We start from the raw sequence: 19,230 nt of genomic DNA on the forward strand, positions 1-19,230 counted from the left end.
AATATCCTTTTTTATAATGGGTCACTATCGGAAAGCTGAAAACAGCCGATATTGGTCCATTATGGAAATTTATTGGCTACTTGTTGGCGCAATATAAAATAATATCCTTTTTAATGATGGGTCATTATCGGCAAGCTGAAACCAGCCGATATTGGTCCATTATAAACCAGCGTCATTTTAATGTTGGGTCTCTATCGGAGAAATTTTAATGTTTCTGGACAACTGAAAACAGCCAATACAATTCCGATATGCACTTGCCAAAAATGGCCCGATAAAAATGTGTCAAATGGCCGACATCGACCCGACATCATTGATCAGTATCGGCTCCAGCTGCCGGCCGGCCGGACACTTTTTTGCCGCAGCCGATTCGGCCAACTATGTTGGGCCGATGACGGTGCTATCGGTCACTGTATATTGGCCCGTTATCCCGCCTTAAATGTTGTGTTTGCTGGGCTATTTCAACATTCCTTCACTCAAAAACGTTCCATTTTTCCATCAAATATACACTTGAGTTTTCTTTTTTTATGAGGAACCATATTTCCATAGCACGCCATTCCGAAGTGATTGGATTATTATTTTTTTTTTTCAATCCCTGTTGCATCGTCTTGAGTAGAGAAGATGGTTTTCCAAACATGACCGATGTGGCAAGTTATTCTCTTCCTATCTTGGAATGGTCTGTGCTGGAAATGATGTAGCACTTTGTTTATGATTGTCGTCCGATCCATTTGTTTAATGCAGTGGTATGATTTGATCAATGAAATTAAAGTTGTTTACTTTTTTCTATTCAACAGTACTTATGTTGCTCACTTTTCGCGATATTTAAGTTGTTTACTTTTTTCGATGCTATATGATTTAAATTATTTTTAATCTATTCAGTTTGCTTTACGCAAAAGATTAAATATGAATTTATTTATAGTCTTACTATCGTCAAGACTATAAATAAAGTCTTGATGGTAATTAAGTTTCTTTTCGAATCTAGAAGTAAAATCTGCTTTGTTTATGATTGTCGTCCGATCCATTTGTTTAATGCAGTGGTATGATTTGATCAATGAAATTAAGGTTGTTTACTTTTTTCGATGCTATATGATTTAAATTATTTTTAATCTATTCAGTTTGCTTTACGCAAAAGATTAAATATGAATTTATTTATAGTCTTACTATCGTCAAGACTATAAATAAAGTCTTGATGGTAATTAAGTTTCTTTTCGAATCTAGAAGTAAAATCTGCTTTGTTTATGATTGTCGTCCGATCCATTTGTTTAATGCAGTGGTATGATTTGATCAATGAAATTAAAGTTGTTTACTTTTTTCTATTCAACAGTACTTATGTTGCTCACTTTTCGCGATATTTAAGTTGTTTACTTTTTTCGATGCTATATGATTTAAATTATTTTTAATCTATTCAGTTTGCTTTACGCAAAAGATTAAATATGAATTTATTTATAGTCTTACTATCGTCAAGACTATAAATAAAGTCTTGATGGTAATTAAGTTTCTTTTCGAATCTAGAAGTAAAATCTGCTTTGTTTATGATTGTCGTCCGATCCATTTGTTTAATGCAGTGGTATGATTTGATCAATGAAATTAAGGTTGTTTACTTTTTTCGATGCTATATGATTTAAATTATTTTTAATCTATTCAGTTTGCTTTACGCAAAAGATTAAATATGAATTTATTTATAGTCTTACTATCGTCAAGACTATAAATAAAGTCTTGATGGTAATTAAGTTTCTTTTCGAATCTAGAAGTAAAATCTGCTTTGTTTATGATTGTCGTCCGATCCATTTGTTTAATGCAGTGGTATGATTTGATCAATGAAATTAAGGTTGTTTACTTTTTTCGATGCTATATGATTTAAATTATTTTTAATCTATTCAGTTTGCTTTACGCAAAAGATTAAATATGAATTTATTTATAGTCTTACTATCGTCAAGACTATAAATAAAGTCTTGATGGTAATTAAGTTTCTTTTCGAATCTAGAAGTAAAATCTGCTTTGTTTATGATTGTCGTCCGATCCATTTGTTTAATGCAGTGGTATGATTTGATCAATGAAATTAAAGTTGTTTACTTTTTTCTATTCAACAGTACTTATGTTGCTCACTTTTCGCGATATTTAAGTTGTTTACTTTTTTCGATGCTATATGATTTAAATTATTTTTAATCTATTCAGTTTGCTTTACGCAAAAGATTAAATATGAATTTATTTATAGTCTTACTATCGTCAAGACTATAAATAAAGTCTTGATGGTAATTAAGTTTCTTTTCGAATCTAGAAGTAAAATCTGCTTTGTTTATGATTGTCGTCCGATCCATTTGTTTAATGCAGTGGTATGATTTGATCAATGAAATTAAGGTTGTTTACTTTTTTCGATGCTATATGATTTAAATTATTTTTAATCTATTCAGTTTGCTTTACGCAAAAGATTAAATATGAATTTATTTATAGTCTTACTATCGTCAAGACTATAAATAAAGTCTTGATGGTAATTAAGTTTCTTTTCGAATCTAGAAGTAAAATCTGCTTTGTTTATGATTGTCGTCCGATCCATTTGTTTAATGCAGTGGTATGATTTGATCAATGAAATTAAGGTTGTTTACTTTTTTCGATGCTATATGATTTAAATTATTTTTAATCTATTCAGTTTGCTTTACGCAAAAGATTAAATATGAATTTATTTATAGTCTTACTATCGTCAAGACTATAAATAAAGTCTTGATGGTAATTAAGTTTCTTTTCGAATCTAGAAGTAAAATCTGCTTTGTTTATGATTGTCGTCCGATCCATTTGTTTAATGCAGTGGTATGATTTGATCAATGAAATTAAGGTTGTTTACTTTTTTCGATGCTATATGATTTAAATTATTTTTAATCTATTCAGTTTGCTTTACGCAAAAGATTAAATATGAATAGAATAGACTATCGGAAAGACTATAAATAAAGTCTTGATGATAATTAAGTTTCTTTTCGAATCTAGAAATAAAATATGCTTTGTTTATGATTGTCGTCCGATCCATTTGTTTAATGCAGTGGTATGATTTGATCAATGAAATTAAAGTTGTTTACTTTTTTCTATTCAACAGTACTTATGTTGCCCACTTTTCGCGATATTTAAGTTGTTTACTTTTTTTCGATGCAATATGATTTGAATTATTTTTTATCTATTCAGTCTGCTTTACGCAAAAGATTAAATATGAATAGAATAGACTATTCGTCAAGACTATAAATAAAGTCTTGATGATAATTAAGTTTATTTTTCGAATCTAGAAATAAAATCTGCTTTTTAAGTATAGTTGTACACACATAATTATAACACCTATGTTTTGAAATGTCTTTGGAAATTCGTACACTGAAACCATCTCAAAACAATTTATTCGGCGTTGAAACAATAAGATGTTTTGTGCAATAAGATGTTAAATCAAATGTTCCAGTAGTACCATGAATTGTGCAATCAAATTAAACATTAATAATTTTCATTATAAATACGGATCAAACTGGCATTGAAGTTGGAGAAAATTGATACAGCATTTTGGTTCAAGAGGCTCCAATTTTTTTACAATAAAAGAACTATACAAAACATATCATTTCTGATGAATTACAAGTTTATGCATGGTAATCGATGTAAGAATCGAAATTTCAACAGAAAAGAATCTCGTAATAAAATAATAAGACGTTATTTCCGTGTTAGAACGAATAGCGGTTTTAAGCCAAGAAAGATAATCTAAACATTGTAACTTGAGAATGATTTATATTTGCTACACATTTTCCGTTTTCCTTTGTAGTCCTTCCTATGTATTTACTTCCTTCCTTTCTAATCCATACGAAATTAAGGAATTTGATCTTTCTCATTGGCTAAATATGCATAGGAATAAAAAAAATTTATTACTTAGCAAATAACAAATCAGCGTATCCTATGATGAGTTTATGCTCTAAAGTGCAGAATAAAAAATAACTTTAGATTCAATGACTGAATTTATACAAAGTTGCAATGTTTTTGGTTAGAAGGACTAACCTTAAAATGCTGATTAATTTTCGTTACAACAAACAATTTGAACATTCACTGAACAAAAATATATTATTTCGACGGCTTTGGGTTTTCAACCTTAAAAATATGGTTAATAGCTGCAATCTGGAAAATATAGTCTCCATTGTTTAGTCAGGAATGAGGCATGATCCAAATCTTAATATCCGAATTTCGTTCAAATGTTTCAGAAAATTAAAGGATTTCTTACACAATTATAAAACTCGTGTTTTCAATATCGTGTTATCGAAACATTTTTAACATTTGCTTATTTTATTATTATTTTTAATAATTATTAGAATATAAATGCAAAATAAATAAATGTTATTTAAACTGAAATAGTTAAAATTACAAGTTTTTATTGCATTATAAGCAGTGTACCTTTAAATCTGAAAATTTTAAATCCAAAATATGCTCAAAATTTGAAGACTAGTTTCTGAGCTGTAAAATTGCAAAAGAAACGTTTATTGAAAATAAACAAAGACGAAGAAAAAAAATCCAATCATTTGTGTTTTTAACAAATTTCCACTTGTTTAATGTTTCTTGTGAATGTATGATAAATGTATTCTATAATTAAAAACAAATAAGCAAATAGCATTAAGAGATGTTGAAAGTTTCGAAATATTAAATAAAATTAATTATTTTCTTTCATAATAAAAAACATTCATTCCCTTCTCCCTCCTCGATTTTTATTTAGAAATTAAATAATATATTGTAGTTCTATGAAAGCTATTGTCTTGATTTTTCAGAATCTATTGATATATTTATTAGCTTTTGAAGGTCAACAAATTATTGTAAAAGAGTATAGCATCTCCTAAAAATAACTTTTTGTTGAACAGCAATAAAAATGCATTTTTTTGTTTATAAAGAACACTATAAATTTTATAGCTCATAAACTGTAGTATGCAATAAACTTTTATGTCAAATCCTGTGTTATATATATCACGGCATAAGAGCTGCGATAGACGGGAGTGTTCCAGATTTATGGTACAAATGCATAAAAAGAGATGTGAATCGTAATCTCTCAGAGATGTGATCGTGAATCGTTTGAGCAAAATCCCATAATACATAACCTACTGGGTTTAAATCAATATACTGCTTGTTTTAGATGTTTTTTTAAATATGTAACCATGAAATATATATGATATAATAATATGATTAAAACATATGATAAAAATATGATGAAAAATATGATAAAAAATATGATGAAAAAGTAAAATATCACCCAGCTTATTTACAAATATACTAAAGCTTTTGGAACGCTGTATCAAATTTTTATAAGCCATAAAATTAAGATACACAACATGATTTCGTGCTTTTAGTGAGCAAGAAATCGATTATTCCTTCCATATTTAGAGCAATAAGATGTTAAAAATGAAATATTTAATTGGTTGCTTTCCTGCAGTACAATCGGGTACCTCCAAGTTTGTCATTTTATAAAAACAATTTATACTAGTACGCGAATGAGTTTACAGCGTAGAGATTTTTATACTTTTTGTTTCGAAATTCGTGTACAGGATATAATAATACTACATAACACTAATATATTTAATCATAAATAATATCATCAAACCTGTGATCAAAAAATTTATTAATTATTGCAGATTTGTGATTAATTGTTTCAAAATACTTTAAAACATTACAATTATTTTTAAAAAGTTTATTTGCGTATTACAATGTATAAAAGTTCTATTCATAAATACATACATTCAATTCATATAACATTTAATAGCTTACATAATGCTAATATATTTTATCATAAATAGCGTCATCAAACATATGGCTAAAAATTTGTATAAATGACTGATGATGTGTGAATAACTATTTAAAGCACTTTAAAATAGTAACACTATTTAAAAAAAAATCAATAGTGTTATACAAAGTATAAAAGCTCAGGAAAGTGCGACTTAAGCTTTATATTCATTATAGAAACATATAACATTTAATGGCTTCCATAATTTTAATATATTTTATCATAAATAACGTCATCAGATATGATATATTTTATCATAAATTTCGCTGAAAACTTGAATAAATGACTAATCGGGCATGAATATCTGTTTTGAAGCACTTCAAAACACTAATTTCAAAAAATTTCACTTGTATTATGCAAAGCAAAAAATTTAAAAACATAAAAGTTCATGTAAATTCCACTTAAATTTTATATTCTTAGCCAAAACTAATAACATTTATTAGTTTACTTTTTTCAAATATATCTTGTCAAACATGTGGCCAAAAATTTGAACAAATGGCTAATGTTTGAGAAACTATTCTAAAGCATTTTAAAACAATAACACTATTAAAAAAATACGCTAGCGTAATTCAAAGCATAAAAAATAAAAACATAAATGCTCATGTAAGTTTGACTTAAACTTTATATGAAAAATCAAAACAGAAAGATGGATACGTTAGAACAAAAATATTAACACTTCTAACGAGAGAGAAGTAATTAATTTTAATTTAATATAAAGCATATAAATCTCTGAAAATTTATGAGCGAAGTATAATATGAGTAACAATAATTTAGAATTTCTGAGCATTTTTTAGTCCTCTTGAGAAACTTATCACAATATGTAAAACAATAAAACAAAAATATAACTATTTAAATTTGCATATAATATATCATCGATATTTTACTGGACTATGAAAGGTAATTCTCAATGTGGTACAGGAGTAACTAACTTACTAGAAGTTTTAAATAAATTCCTATAGAAAGAAAAATATATAAATTTTAACTTTCACTAGTGACGTTTAGTTATAAAACTTACGCAAGCACTTTCCTTAGATGCAATAACAGATTTTATCATTTTGAAATCCATCTTAATAAAGTCCAACAGATAAAGATGTCTTGCATAACTTTTTCAAAACTTGGCAGACTTGATTTTTATTAAGATTGATTATTCAAATTTCTTATTAAGAAATATAAAAATGTATCCTAATAACAGTTCTTTAAATAAACAAACACTTCTTTACATCATAAAAAAGAAATTTGAGAAATTCAGAAGTTTGCTTAATTTATTATCTTATTTCTAATTGCTTCACATTGAATCTTGTTTTTTCGTTATTTGTGAACGGCAAACTAAGTTGCTGAATCTGAAACTTTAAATTAAACGTTGAGTCCCATTAGCCGTCGTTGGATCCCATAATCCGATCAGGGCGTTGGGCCCAGTCTAACAGGTCGTGAGTTCGATCCCTGCCCTAAATAGTGACTGGTGCATGTCCTATGGTTCAAGGGATAGAGCTTTCGCCTTCCAATGAGGAGAACCGGGTTGGAATCCCACTCGATTCGAATTCCGCATCCGGCTTGCATCGACCACAGTGCTGACGTGAAATATCCTCAGTGGTAGGCGGATCATGGGTTAGAGTCCCCTTGCCGTCAGGCTAACCGTGGGAGGCTCTCGTGGTCTTCCTCTTCCCTTCCCGCAAATGTGGGTTAGCTCCATAAAAAAGTTCTCCACGAAGGCAAATTTCTCCCAATACTCGATCCAGGAGTTCCCTTGTCTTCTGGATTGCGTTCAAAATTACAAGGCTACGGAGTTGAACATTAGTAGCCGTAAACCCATAATATTGGGTCGACTGTTCAACGACGGTTATAAAATAAAATACCTCTGGGGGTACTGAATTGGAAATTGATAATTTTCTTCTTCAGGTCAAAATTACTATCTGTGGATGAATAAATGGATGTATGAATGGGTCCGCAGTGCAAATGGGCTGTGACGTCCGTGTGACTGAAGTCGTATTCTCGGTCATAGATGGAGCCATTGAAAAACAGGAAACGCACCCCCTGCCTTAAATTTGCTTGGTTTCACCAGGCTGGCTTGCTGGTATTTGGCAAGTGGCATTAGAAACAGCAACACATATGTTTTTCCAATTATAAATATTTTTTGGCTGATTTAATTTTTGTTTAAAAAAATTTGTGATCTAAACTATAATGATTTTAGTTTTAATAAGCATTTAAAATTTTTTTTACTGATCTGGGGATGAAAGCTTTAGCTTATTCAGATTTCCATCATTATATTGAGACTTACTCAAATTTATTATCTATAACCCGGTAAGACAAATAAATAAAAATTTTAAAATATAATATTGTAATGTAAAGATCTATTTATGATGAAAATAATAAATATATTTTTTACTACCGGCTAAAATAATAGAATAAAAATTTTTAAACTGGAAATTTTTGATGTTTTTACTAATTTTCCTCATTACAAATTAGATGAAGCAATTAGAATTTTTCAAAAAACATGCTACATGTTATTTCTATAAACTACTGAGAAGATTTTATTCATAAAAGAATAAGTTATCATTCTTTTTAAAGGACGGCAATTGTTTAAAGGAAGTTTAACTTCGAACTCCTACCAATTTTTGATATTTTTCTGCAATATTTTTTCTTACGTAAAAACTCCTGACGATTAAAAAAAAATAATATGGTAAATTTTTAAACGAAATTTGCATTGAACTGTTATTAATGTATTTCTGTTCTTATAAATGTTCTCTTTAGCAATATTTTTTTCTTCTAAATTTCAGATGAGACGAAGTACGAGAAGGAGTTGCTTAACAAGAGTGACTCGAATCACTTCAAACAAGATTTGCAAGATATTATTGGACTCGGAGATTGTAAGAATTTCCTCTTCTCCCACTTTGACTTCCTTTTACACAGCTGGTTTTCATCATTCTAATATGTCAGACAAATAAATTTTTAAATATTTTTTATTTTCTTTACTCAAGAGACCGACGTTATTTTCCTAATATTTTTAAAAATTCGGAGGAAAGAGAATTATCAATGCCTTTCAAAGGCAATATCATCATAGCGAAATTTGAAATTGAGGAAAATAATTTTTTAAGTCGAGGCTAAGTATTAATTTACTTAAAACGCCTGTTAATTTTAAGCCTGTTTGTTTATCCTTCTTTTTATTATTTAGCTAAGTAGAACACACACATTATTATAGCTAAGTAGAACATACACATTATTATAGCTAAGTAGAACACACACATTATTATAGCTAAGTAGAACACACACATTATTATAGCTAAGTAGAACACACACATTATTATAGCTAAGTAGAACACACACATTATTATAGCTAAGTAGAACACACACATTATTATAGCTAAGTAAAACACACACATTATTATAGCCAAGTAGAACACACACATTATTATAGGTAAGTAGAACACACACATTATTATAGCTGAGTAGAACACACCCATTATTATAGCTAAGTAGAACACACACATTATTATAGCTAAGTAGAACACACACATTATTATAGCTAAGTAGAACACACACATTATTATAGCTAAGTAGAACACACACATTATTATAGCTAAGTAGAACACACACATTATTATAGCTAAGTAGAACACACACATTATTATAGCTAAGTAGAACACACACATTATTATAGCTAAGTAGAACACACACCTATTTTTACGCATAAGAAGGATTCGCCCCTGTTCTCTTCGCTCATCAACCCCCGAGGTTGTTTCTCATTCCCCATTGAAGATCAAAAGGAAAGAGCGGTTTATATCCATTTTTTACAAAAATTATGATTGAATTGCCATCTGTTGTATTATGAAGATCATTAAGTCTTGCCAAATAAATAACATGGAAAATTGCCTCTCCTCCCGAGAGTTATTAGACAGTGAAGATAAGCCGTGCTGAGGACAAACAAATCCTTCCCATGATTAAATTCGTTTTTCTTCAGAATGAGTTTTCATGTGCGTAAATCGTTCTTCACCCTTGATCTTCACCCTTAAAAGCTTTTTATTCTTAAAATTCGTTAAAAAAAAGGATCATATTGTTTAAAAAATATATAATTGTTACAGTTTTATGTAAGTACATTTCGTTTAATATGTAATATTAACGAAATGAAAGTATAGATGGATTAGAAAAATAATCAGCTGTACTTGGAGCAAAATTTAAACTTTGGTCTGCAGAATATGCGCCGCATTAAGAGGTAGTAAATGTGAAGTAATTTTACTCGTTAACAAAATACATGATATAATAATCTTAAAATAGTTAACATTGGAAACAGTTTTTATCTGTCTTCTGTCACTATAATTTCAAAAGTTTCAATATAACCGGTGAAGATCTGATCTATTTTATTTCTTATTTAGTTATTTTTTATTTAGTTATTTTTTATTTAATTATTCTTTATTTCTTTATTTCGACATCAATTAAAGAGCGAGTTTATAAAATGAAAATCACGAGATTCACGTAATTTTTCTTCTCCGTGACAATTAAATATTATTTAAAGAAAAATGGCATATAAATAATTAAAATTGATATAACTTTCGTACAAATAAGAATTTCGAAAAAAAAAACTCTCGTTAAATTCATAATTAAAAAGTTTATAAATATGTCAACACATCAAATATTAACTCAGTTGTTGCAATTTAACTCTACTTATTGTTTTTGCAATTTTAACTCAGTGCAGCGGACAGTAGATCGACCAACAAGGTGTTTTTTACTGCAAATTTAACAGTTGATAATTCTCGAAACAATAATCGAATAGCAATGTTTTTTTATTTCACTGAACTCTTCATATATTTTTCTACTAACCATCGTAATTTTAACTTTCTAAATCTAATAGATTTTGAGAAGCAAAAGAAAATGTAACAAAAAGCAAAACAAATTAGAACAAAATCTCACTTAAAAATTGTAATAGCTTTCGATTTTGTTTGTTATCTTGCAAACAAGTTTAGCAATTAATAATAACTAATTATCGAATGTTAATTTTTTTTTATTTCATCACTAATCTCTGTACACTTTTCTATGAGCCTTCTTAATTTTAAGTTTCTGATTCTTATAGTTCTTGCACAGCCAAACAAAATGCTGCGCTAAGTTTAACACCCAAAATCACACGCTGCCATCACGATTTTTTAATATCGAGAGAAATTCAGTCACGAGTCTAATGCTTAGTTATTGTACATTAGATGATGGCATAATCCCTCTTCAGAATAGACCCTAAATAATAATATCATGCCCTAAACAATTTTTTTTCTACAGATAGTATAAAAAAACGTTATTAAAATTAAATTATGGAGAATTCATCCTGTAGGTTTTCTCAATTGGAGATTAACTTAAAACATAGAAGAGAAGAGAAGAACTTATCAAATGTAACTTACATAAAATGTAACTTGCATAACTCTGGATGCGGAAAATCTAGAGGTTTCAATTTTATTAAAACGAATATTTTTGTTAGAATTGGATTTCGTTACAAATTTTTTTCTTACAGATTGTTCATTATATGTAATTTTTTTGGAGTTAATTTTAGATTCTTTTCTTCCCAAAATAGTATTGTTTTCACAATTCTTACTGAATCTTCATTATTTTCAATTAATTATATTGTATATTTTTTTAAAAAATTCCGGATCAAATTATGGTATACAGTATCAGCACTTTGGGTGCATCATCCGTACAATCAGTTTTACCATAAAATTTATTTTGAAGTAAAATATTATACAAAAAATTTTACAGTAATATTAAATTAGAATAATTTAGGTATTTTACGGTAATTATTACTGTAAAAATTACAGTCCATCAGAATATTTTTTGTAACGTGTTCCGGTGAAAAGGGATTTTACGATAAGAAGTACTGGCAGCGTAATTTGATTCGGAATTAATTAATTAATTACAAAGTAAAAATTTACAGTAATAATTAAGTATTTTGCAGTGTACGGTATTATTAATATCAGTCCGATTCTTTGCTGTGATGGCTAAGAGCAGAAATGGAACGATTGAAAAGTTTGGTGATCTTAAGTAAACATAAGACCATAAAGAGTTGAATAATTAGGAATTGTTTTTATTAAAAATGCAAATACATTTCAATTATACAACGTTATGAATTATCAAATCATAACCAACAATATTTCTTGGTGTTTGCTCTGCAACTTTATATGAGTGTTGAACAAAAAAAAAAAGAAAGAAAAATAAGAAAAAACGATTCGTTCGACATAAATTCTACTGCAAGTCTATTCGACATAAATTTTACAGATCCAGTATCAAGTGGCATTGTATCAAGTGGTCGTGTTTTTAAAATGAATATAAAAATGTAACGAATATAATTAAAAGTTAAAATCGTAATTTTGAATTTATTGTAAGATCGATCATGTTAAGCTACTTAGTATATTTAGGACTTATCTTCAAAAGAAGTCTATTTTTAAAAGATGGATATAAAAGCACTTATACTTATGATATCTAAACCTTTCAATGTATTTGGTTCACCCAATTTTTTAATTTCTCACCGATATTATTAAAGATTAACTCACCTTTTTTTTAATAAAATTAGTATCATTTTATAGGAAAACTATTTTATACGTTTGAACTACCCATATCTATGAACTACCCATATCCATATGTACCTACCCATATATAATTACGAAGTATTTAGATTTTTTTCTAACTTCAAGCAAAAATTGTTTCTAAAAACAAATAACAGAAATTGAAGCGGGAGGGCTCAGAGGAACCTGGTTCGAGTACCGACTAGGGCTGATCAATTTATATACTTCTACCGGTTCGCACTGACTCTAGTAATGCAGATGTAAAACATCCCAATCGAGGGACACATCATGTGTTCAAATCCCCTTGTCAGGCTAACTGTAGTCGGTTTTCGTGGGTTTCCTCTCCGCGTAACGCAAAGGCAACTTAGCTTTGTCAAAATGTGTTATCAAAGACTAGTTTGCTCATGTGCTTGATCCAGAAGTTTCTTTGTGCTCTGGGTTGGGTTCAAAATTGTAATGCTACGACATTGAAAATTAGCATTGGTAAATACGATATGAATGGGCTGTTAAACGCGATAAATAGCTAAAATAAATATTGCAATTATAACTTCATTTTAAGAAAAACACTACATAGAACAATGCCCGTAACAGAGGCTATATGTTAAAAATTAAAAAAAAAAGAAAAAAAAACTGAATAAGTGGGTTTTCTAACAAGATGATTCCTTTTAACTACACGTAGAAAGCAATTCTGGTAAAATTATTGTACTCTATGGTAATGACATTCTGGTTAAATAAAAATCTTAATTTTGACAACAAAAAACTAAAATATGATATTAAAACCTTTCATTTAATAATTTTTCAGTTCTGGTTTTCAAAATTATAGTCCTCATAAACACACATTTAGTAAAAAATGCAAAATTGAAAAGTAAATTTACCCGAATAATGACTTCTCTATCATACCATGATAAAATTACCGATTTTAACAACATTTACCAGACATTTCACACATTTCAGAACCATATTTTTCGTGAATTTGATCATAATCATTACCAAAGCACTTCGGTGAAAATAACCGATATTTTTGATGCTTTCATAGAGCTAGAAACACGGCAAATTTTACCATATTCTGGTGATTTTGACCATATTTTCTCTCTCGGTGTAATTAATGATTATTCAAGCTATTAACGCAATCGTTAGATAAAAGCAGTAAAAATTTAAAATACTACTATTGCACAACTTTGTAAAGCATCCAACTGACAAATTAAAATAAATCGAAATTTTCCTAGTTGGTTTCAAATTTTAAAACTTTAAATCAGCAAAATTTTAAAAAATTTAATTCCATTTCAACGAAAAGATATCGTGTTACTGAAAAAAAATACTTTCCAGCAACAATACAAAGCTATTCTTAAAAGACATTTTCTTGGAAAATCTCATTAAAGATGGTGACATTTGAAAAGCTTCTACTACATTGTTATAGGGGAACGCTGACCTTTCTTACCTGATGAAAAAGAGAATGTTCGTAAGACAATAGCTCTCTTTTCTGGCTAAAAATAGAATTCTTCCGCATTGTGAGGCGGAGGAGCAAACGAAAGAAAGATCGAAAGAACAAACGAAAACTTTTCTCCTACTCCATTAATGATGGCTGACGGCACACACACAAAAAAAGGGAAACCTAGTTGACTCACTCTTGGGTTTTCTCTGTTTACAAAAATAGCCCCCAAAACAAGCATAACATTCGAACTCTTGCGTCACAAAAACATAAAGAACTAGAACAAAAAAAACTAGAAAAACACTGAAAAAAATTCTAGTTGCTTTAGGTTGGCGACAATTTTCTTCGATTTTTTGTTCCATTGTTCTTAACACGATTGGGTAACAATCAGTAAGACATCTTTCGTAACAACTGGCAACACGCTGGATTTGAGATTAATTAAAAGTTGAGTTGAGTTGGTGTTAAGATAATTTATTCATACTGGCGTCTGGTGAAGATGAGAAACCCCATCGAATAGTGATAGAATCTAAATACTTGCCAACACCTAAGACTGGACACATTGAAAAACGTAATATAGGCATGCAACCGGACTCAATTCGCGAAGAGCTTAAACCAAAAATTGGGGTAGAGATATCTCCTGGTGTACCATTATTACAGGATCCCCCTGGAATTTTTGTGACACAGGCACAATACAGAGCCTGGAATTCTGGGTACGACTCTCAGTATAGTGGTAGGTACATTTATTACCATTTAAAACTTTTAACTAGCTCGAAACTTAACAATTTTCTTTTGCTAAGAGTTCAAACTAAACAACAATAATTATTTACTGATCGTTGATTAAATCAAAAGCAAATAAGCTGTAACTTCAAAGTATCTTATGTTAACAATTAGCAACATATGTTATTATGCCTTATCCTGGGGGGATTTACCTTACTTGGGTAAAATCAAGTCACACAACCCTGAAAAACCTACAACTTAGAAAAAAAACTGCAAAACGTTTTCTTCTTTTGCTTTTCCTGATAATCACTATTTGATTTCTTTTTCGAATTTATTATTAAAAACGTATGTAGCGCAGTATAGCCGCGTTCAGCTGCCCTGACATTACACTTTACATTCTACGGAACTAAGCATACTAACACATCGTTGTTCCCATACATGAATTTGACGTTACTTAACAGTATTTTATTAGATTTATAGATAGACATGTACTAATATTTTGCTTACTTATTTTTTAAAATAAAATATTTTGGTTAAACGAATTTGATATAACAGCAGGATGTGTATATGCGTAGATTTGACGTAACCTGATAAACTAGATGAATAAGTTACCAATTTTTACAAAAAATAATTAAATTTTTAAAATTTACTTTAGAGTTAGCGTAAAAAGTCTGTTTTATTATTTTTTTAACTTCCCTGTATTTTAGATAATAATGGTAATTTTAAGAAGTTCAAATATTTAAGAATTACATAATTATATTATTTTACAATATATTTATATTTTTCATAAATTTTATAATTATAAGGCATCGTGAATAATTTATAAATATGATTTAACGTTTAAATATACTAATTTGAATTTTAACGACGACAGAAAAATGAAATTTTCAAAGAAATTATTTTTATTTAAATATTTATATTAAGTTTTATTTTCATCAAATATTGTTTCTAAAGTTATTATATCGCCTACCTTTTGTACATCTTTGCCTGTTTCGCAATTTAATTAGTTAATGTACAAACTAACTATAACTATTATGTTTTACTAAAATTTTTGATCCGTACAGTCATTTTAACAAAAATTTATAAGTATGATTTAATTCAGTGTGATATGCAATTTAATTTCTAACTACTATCGATAATAATATACTTGTTTACGTTAATTATTTTTTTAAGAAATTTTAAGCATTTATGTAATTTCGAAATATTGTTAATTTATTTAAAAAATGTAATTTGTTTTGTTTTTTAAATTTTTATTAACGAAATTTTTTTATCAAAATCTAATTTAAACCAATTTTACACATGAAATAAACTACATTTTCTAAAAGGCCTGGTGATAAGATTTTTTAAAGATGGAATCATTCATTTTAAAAAAATCCGTGCCATGATTGGATTTCTTGTGTTTTATTCTAAGATAAAAGAAAAATGGCACTATTATAGGATCTATTATATGTCGGTTCATTTTACATGTTTGTCACGAGATCTTAAAATTTATATAAAAAGTTATTTATAAAAAATTAATTTTTCCAATTTTTTTCTTCTTTTTTTTTATTTCAGTAACATTTGAGACTAAACTCTCTCATTGTATAATTCTTTTTCTCCCCGCCCCCTTAGGTGAAATTAAATTAGACAGTAGTGGTCAAAAGTTATTCTAACAAATATATAAAAGTATTACAATGAAATACATTCATGAAATACAATGAATTCAACTCCGAAACAATCGATTTAACTTTATCTAAAAATCGTTTTGTGATAAAAATTCGACACAGTCATTTGAATTATGTTCGACATCGCCATATAAATATCATCTTAACTTTAATTTAAAATAAAACAGTTTTTAATTAAATGTACAAAAGTTATTAATTATTATTATATTATACTATAATAATATATAATCCTTATATTATACTATTATACTATAAAATTATGTTGTAAAAGCTATTATAATTAAAATAGAAAGTTTTCAATTGAATTTTTTTTTCACTGTCTGACAGACAATTTAGAATACTTATTTTATTTTTAGCAGTTATTAATGGTCAGTAAAACTTCAGGAAGAAAATAAATATAGCTATTTTATTTAGAACAAAAAGAAGAAGAAAATAACTAAAATCATAATTTAAATAATATCGAATCGAAAAAAAATCTGTGATTAAATTTTGCAGCGGAATGTTCCAAGATCGTAAGCGTTCGTAAAATATGCGTTTTTATTTGTCCTTTGAGTATTTTTATTTTAAACTTGTTTAATGTATTATTTTTATTATTACATTTTGCTAAATTTTGAAATTTTTACATATATTTTAGTTTCAAAGTTTACGTTCGAAAAAAGAATTTTTAAGAAAAAAAAAAGTTGGAACTCCAAATTGAATTGTAAAAAAAAAAAAAAAAAAATTAAATTTTCGTAAAATAATTTAATAGCACTGTATACTTAGGTCTCTAATTAATCAAAGCATTTTAATTTTAATTCAATGTTAGTTTCTTTTGGAAAATTATTTTAAAACCTCGTCTTGCTAGGTTTTTTTTCTTTCCCCTTTAAATTGAAAAGAAAGATATCCTTCTTAGTTAAAAATACTCGAATTCATTTTGATTCAATTAATTTTCATACAGATTCAATCCTGAAATAATTTTAACTCTAATTTACTGCCTTTTCAGCTTTTATTAAAAAAAAAAATTCATATAACATAAAATAATTTTTCCTCAGAAACCATTTAAACAGTCATTCATTTTATAATGCACAGATGGCGCCATGTAAGATTAGGATATGCTTTGTTTCTAATCCTTTAATTTTTCTTTTTAGTAAAATTATTTTTGTTCTCAATCTCTGCTCTTAAAATTAAATCCCATCATTTCAAAAAATAAACAAATAAATGAAGAAAAAAAATAGCTGAGTTCTGGATAGTCAACAATTCATTATTTTAAAAGAATAGTTTCATTTTTACACCACTTGTAAAACCTCTATTAAAAAAAATCGTTTGGAGCTAAATAATTTAATTTTTATGAAAACAAGCGTATTGATTAAAATGTTTGCAATAAAGAGATATTTTATTTTAATTTATTTTTTATTCCTTACTTATTCATTTGTCTGGGTTTATTGATAAACTATTAATTTATTACCTATAATATTAACTGATAATTTATTAATTGCTTTTAATCCTTCCATCGAAGAATTTAATATTAAAGTTATAAAAAATTATTTCAGTAAAAAACAAACTAAATCAAGAAATTTCTTCATATACACTATCTCTCACGACTCTATACGTGAATCACGCGCAGTGGCCAGTGGGTCTTGAGAATGAGTGCCTTGATTTGATCGTTCCATTTTTTATTTTCGCTGATTTTTGCAGCTTTGTAGACGCCTTATGTTTAATGACCAACACTCCTCAAGATATGCTAAGAAACAAAAATATTTTAAATATAGAGGCAAAGAAAATGGGGCATATTATCAACCAAAATAAAACTACAGTTTTGAAAATTTATCCTTAACAATTAAATTACTCTTAGAAAATAGCAAACTGAAGAAGGTAAACAGTTTAACCTATCTTGGAAGTATTATTGCATAACAACAAGGGAGGAACCGATGAAAACATGCTAAACAGATTAAACAAAACCCGGAGCAGTAACGCTATTTTCAATTTCTGAAAAAACAAAAATATAACAAATTCAACAAAAATTAGAATTTTCAATACTAATGCTAAATCTGTCCTACTCTATGGATCTGAGAGAATAAAATATCACGGAAAAAATTCAAGTATTTATTAACAACAACTTAAGAAGAATCTTACGTATCAAGCGTTGCCATAAAATGCATAACGCAGAAATCCTTAGGATAGCAAAACAAAAACCAATTGAACTGGAAACTAAAAAAACGTAAATGGAAATGAATTGGTCATGTTCTACGTTAACCTGAAAGATTTAAAGTAAAAAAAATTTATATTAACCCCCGGGGCAATGGAAAAAGAGGAAGACCTGAAAATGCTTGGAGCAGGACGATAATAAGTGAATTGAAAACAATAGGAAGCTGTGATAGAAGCCCTATGCTTCAATTCGAAGGGAACAATGTGATTATTTGAAGTATTTGTGTTCGATTGAAAGCTGATTAAATTATCAAAAGATGTAAAAAAAATTTAAAAAAAATTATAGAAATTATGTAGTTGTAGCTTATGAATTAGCATTAGTTATATCTTATATGATTCCGAAGATTTATATATGTATACTCATAATTTTTATTTTTTTAATTTCATTGAAAGTGGCGACAATTAACGCATGTTAAATATGCCATTAATTTTCCCTCTAAAAATAAATATTTGCAATTTTCTGTTCGATTTAAATCAAATGTCCATTTACTTTAGTTACAAAATTATAAAGTCTGTATTTTGAGTTAATAGTTTGATAAAACCAATGACAAACTCGATCATTTATTCATCCCTTCTATTAAGTAAATTTGATATGTATCTGATTTTAAAAAATTTATAAGTTTTTTTTTTAACTAAAACTCAATTATTTTATTATCAATTTGTATCTGATACTCTCAAAATTGGTACTTACGCATCTATAATCATACCTTATTCCCCCTCCCCCACAAAAAAAACGAATAAAAGATCAACATAAGCAAATAAATTTCAAAATATGAACCTCTAATTTTTGAGCAAAACGTTCGAATTTGTTTTACTTAAATTATACATTACTGCATATATTTATTTATAATAAATTATTCAACCACCGTCTGGTGTTTCGTGCTCAACCTACTTCATGCTCCAGCCTTGGTATCAACCTGTACCCAATCC

At 28.0% G+C, this 19,230-nt stretch overlaps 1 protein-coding gene across 5 annotated transcripts in view; it reads left to right on the forward strand.

Moving 5' to 3' along the window:
• LOC107441665 (band 7 protein AGAP004871) overlaps window positions 1-19,230 on the forward strand; it is a 101,585-nt gene that overhangs the window by 24,689 nt on the left and 57,666 nt on the right. For 2 of the 5 annotated variants that reach the window (XM_021148361.4, XM_021148369.4), the window contains exon 2: window positions 8,548-8,637. Coding sequence is in view for 2 of the 5 variants with exons in the window: in XM_021148369.4 (XP_021004028.1) it covers window positions 8,548-8,637 (90 nt within the window). In the remaining 3 variants the exon portion in view is untranslated. Of the gene's footprint in view, window positions 1-529; window positions 741-8,547; window positions 8,638-14,090; window positions 14,466-19,230 lie in introns of those variants that run through there. The other 3 variants (XM_071177766.2, XM_021148363.4, XM_087157635.1) reach the window with 3 other exon arrangements.

This window comes from Parasteatoda tepidariorum, chromosome 2 (assembly GCF_982258835.1).
Source record: "Parasteatoda tepidariorum strain Cologne lab strain chromosome 2, Ptep-v5.0, whole genome shotgun sequence".
Lineage (NCBI taxonomy): Eukaryota > Metazoa > Arthropoda > Arachnida > Araneae > Theridiidae > Parasteatoda > Parasteatoda tepidariorum.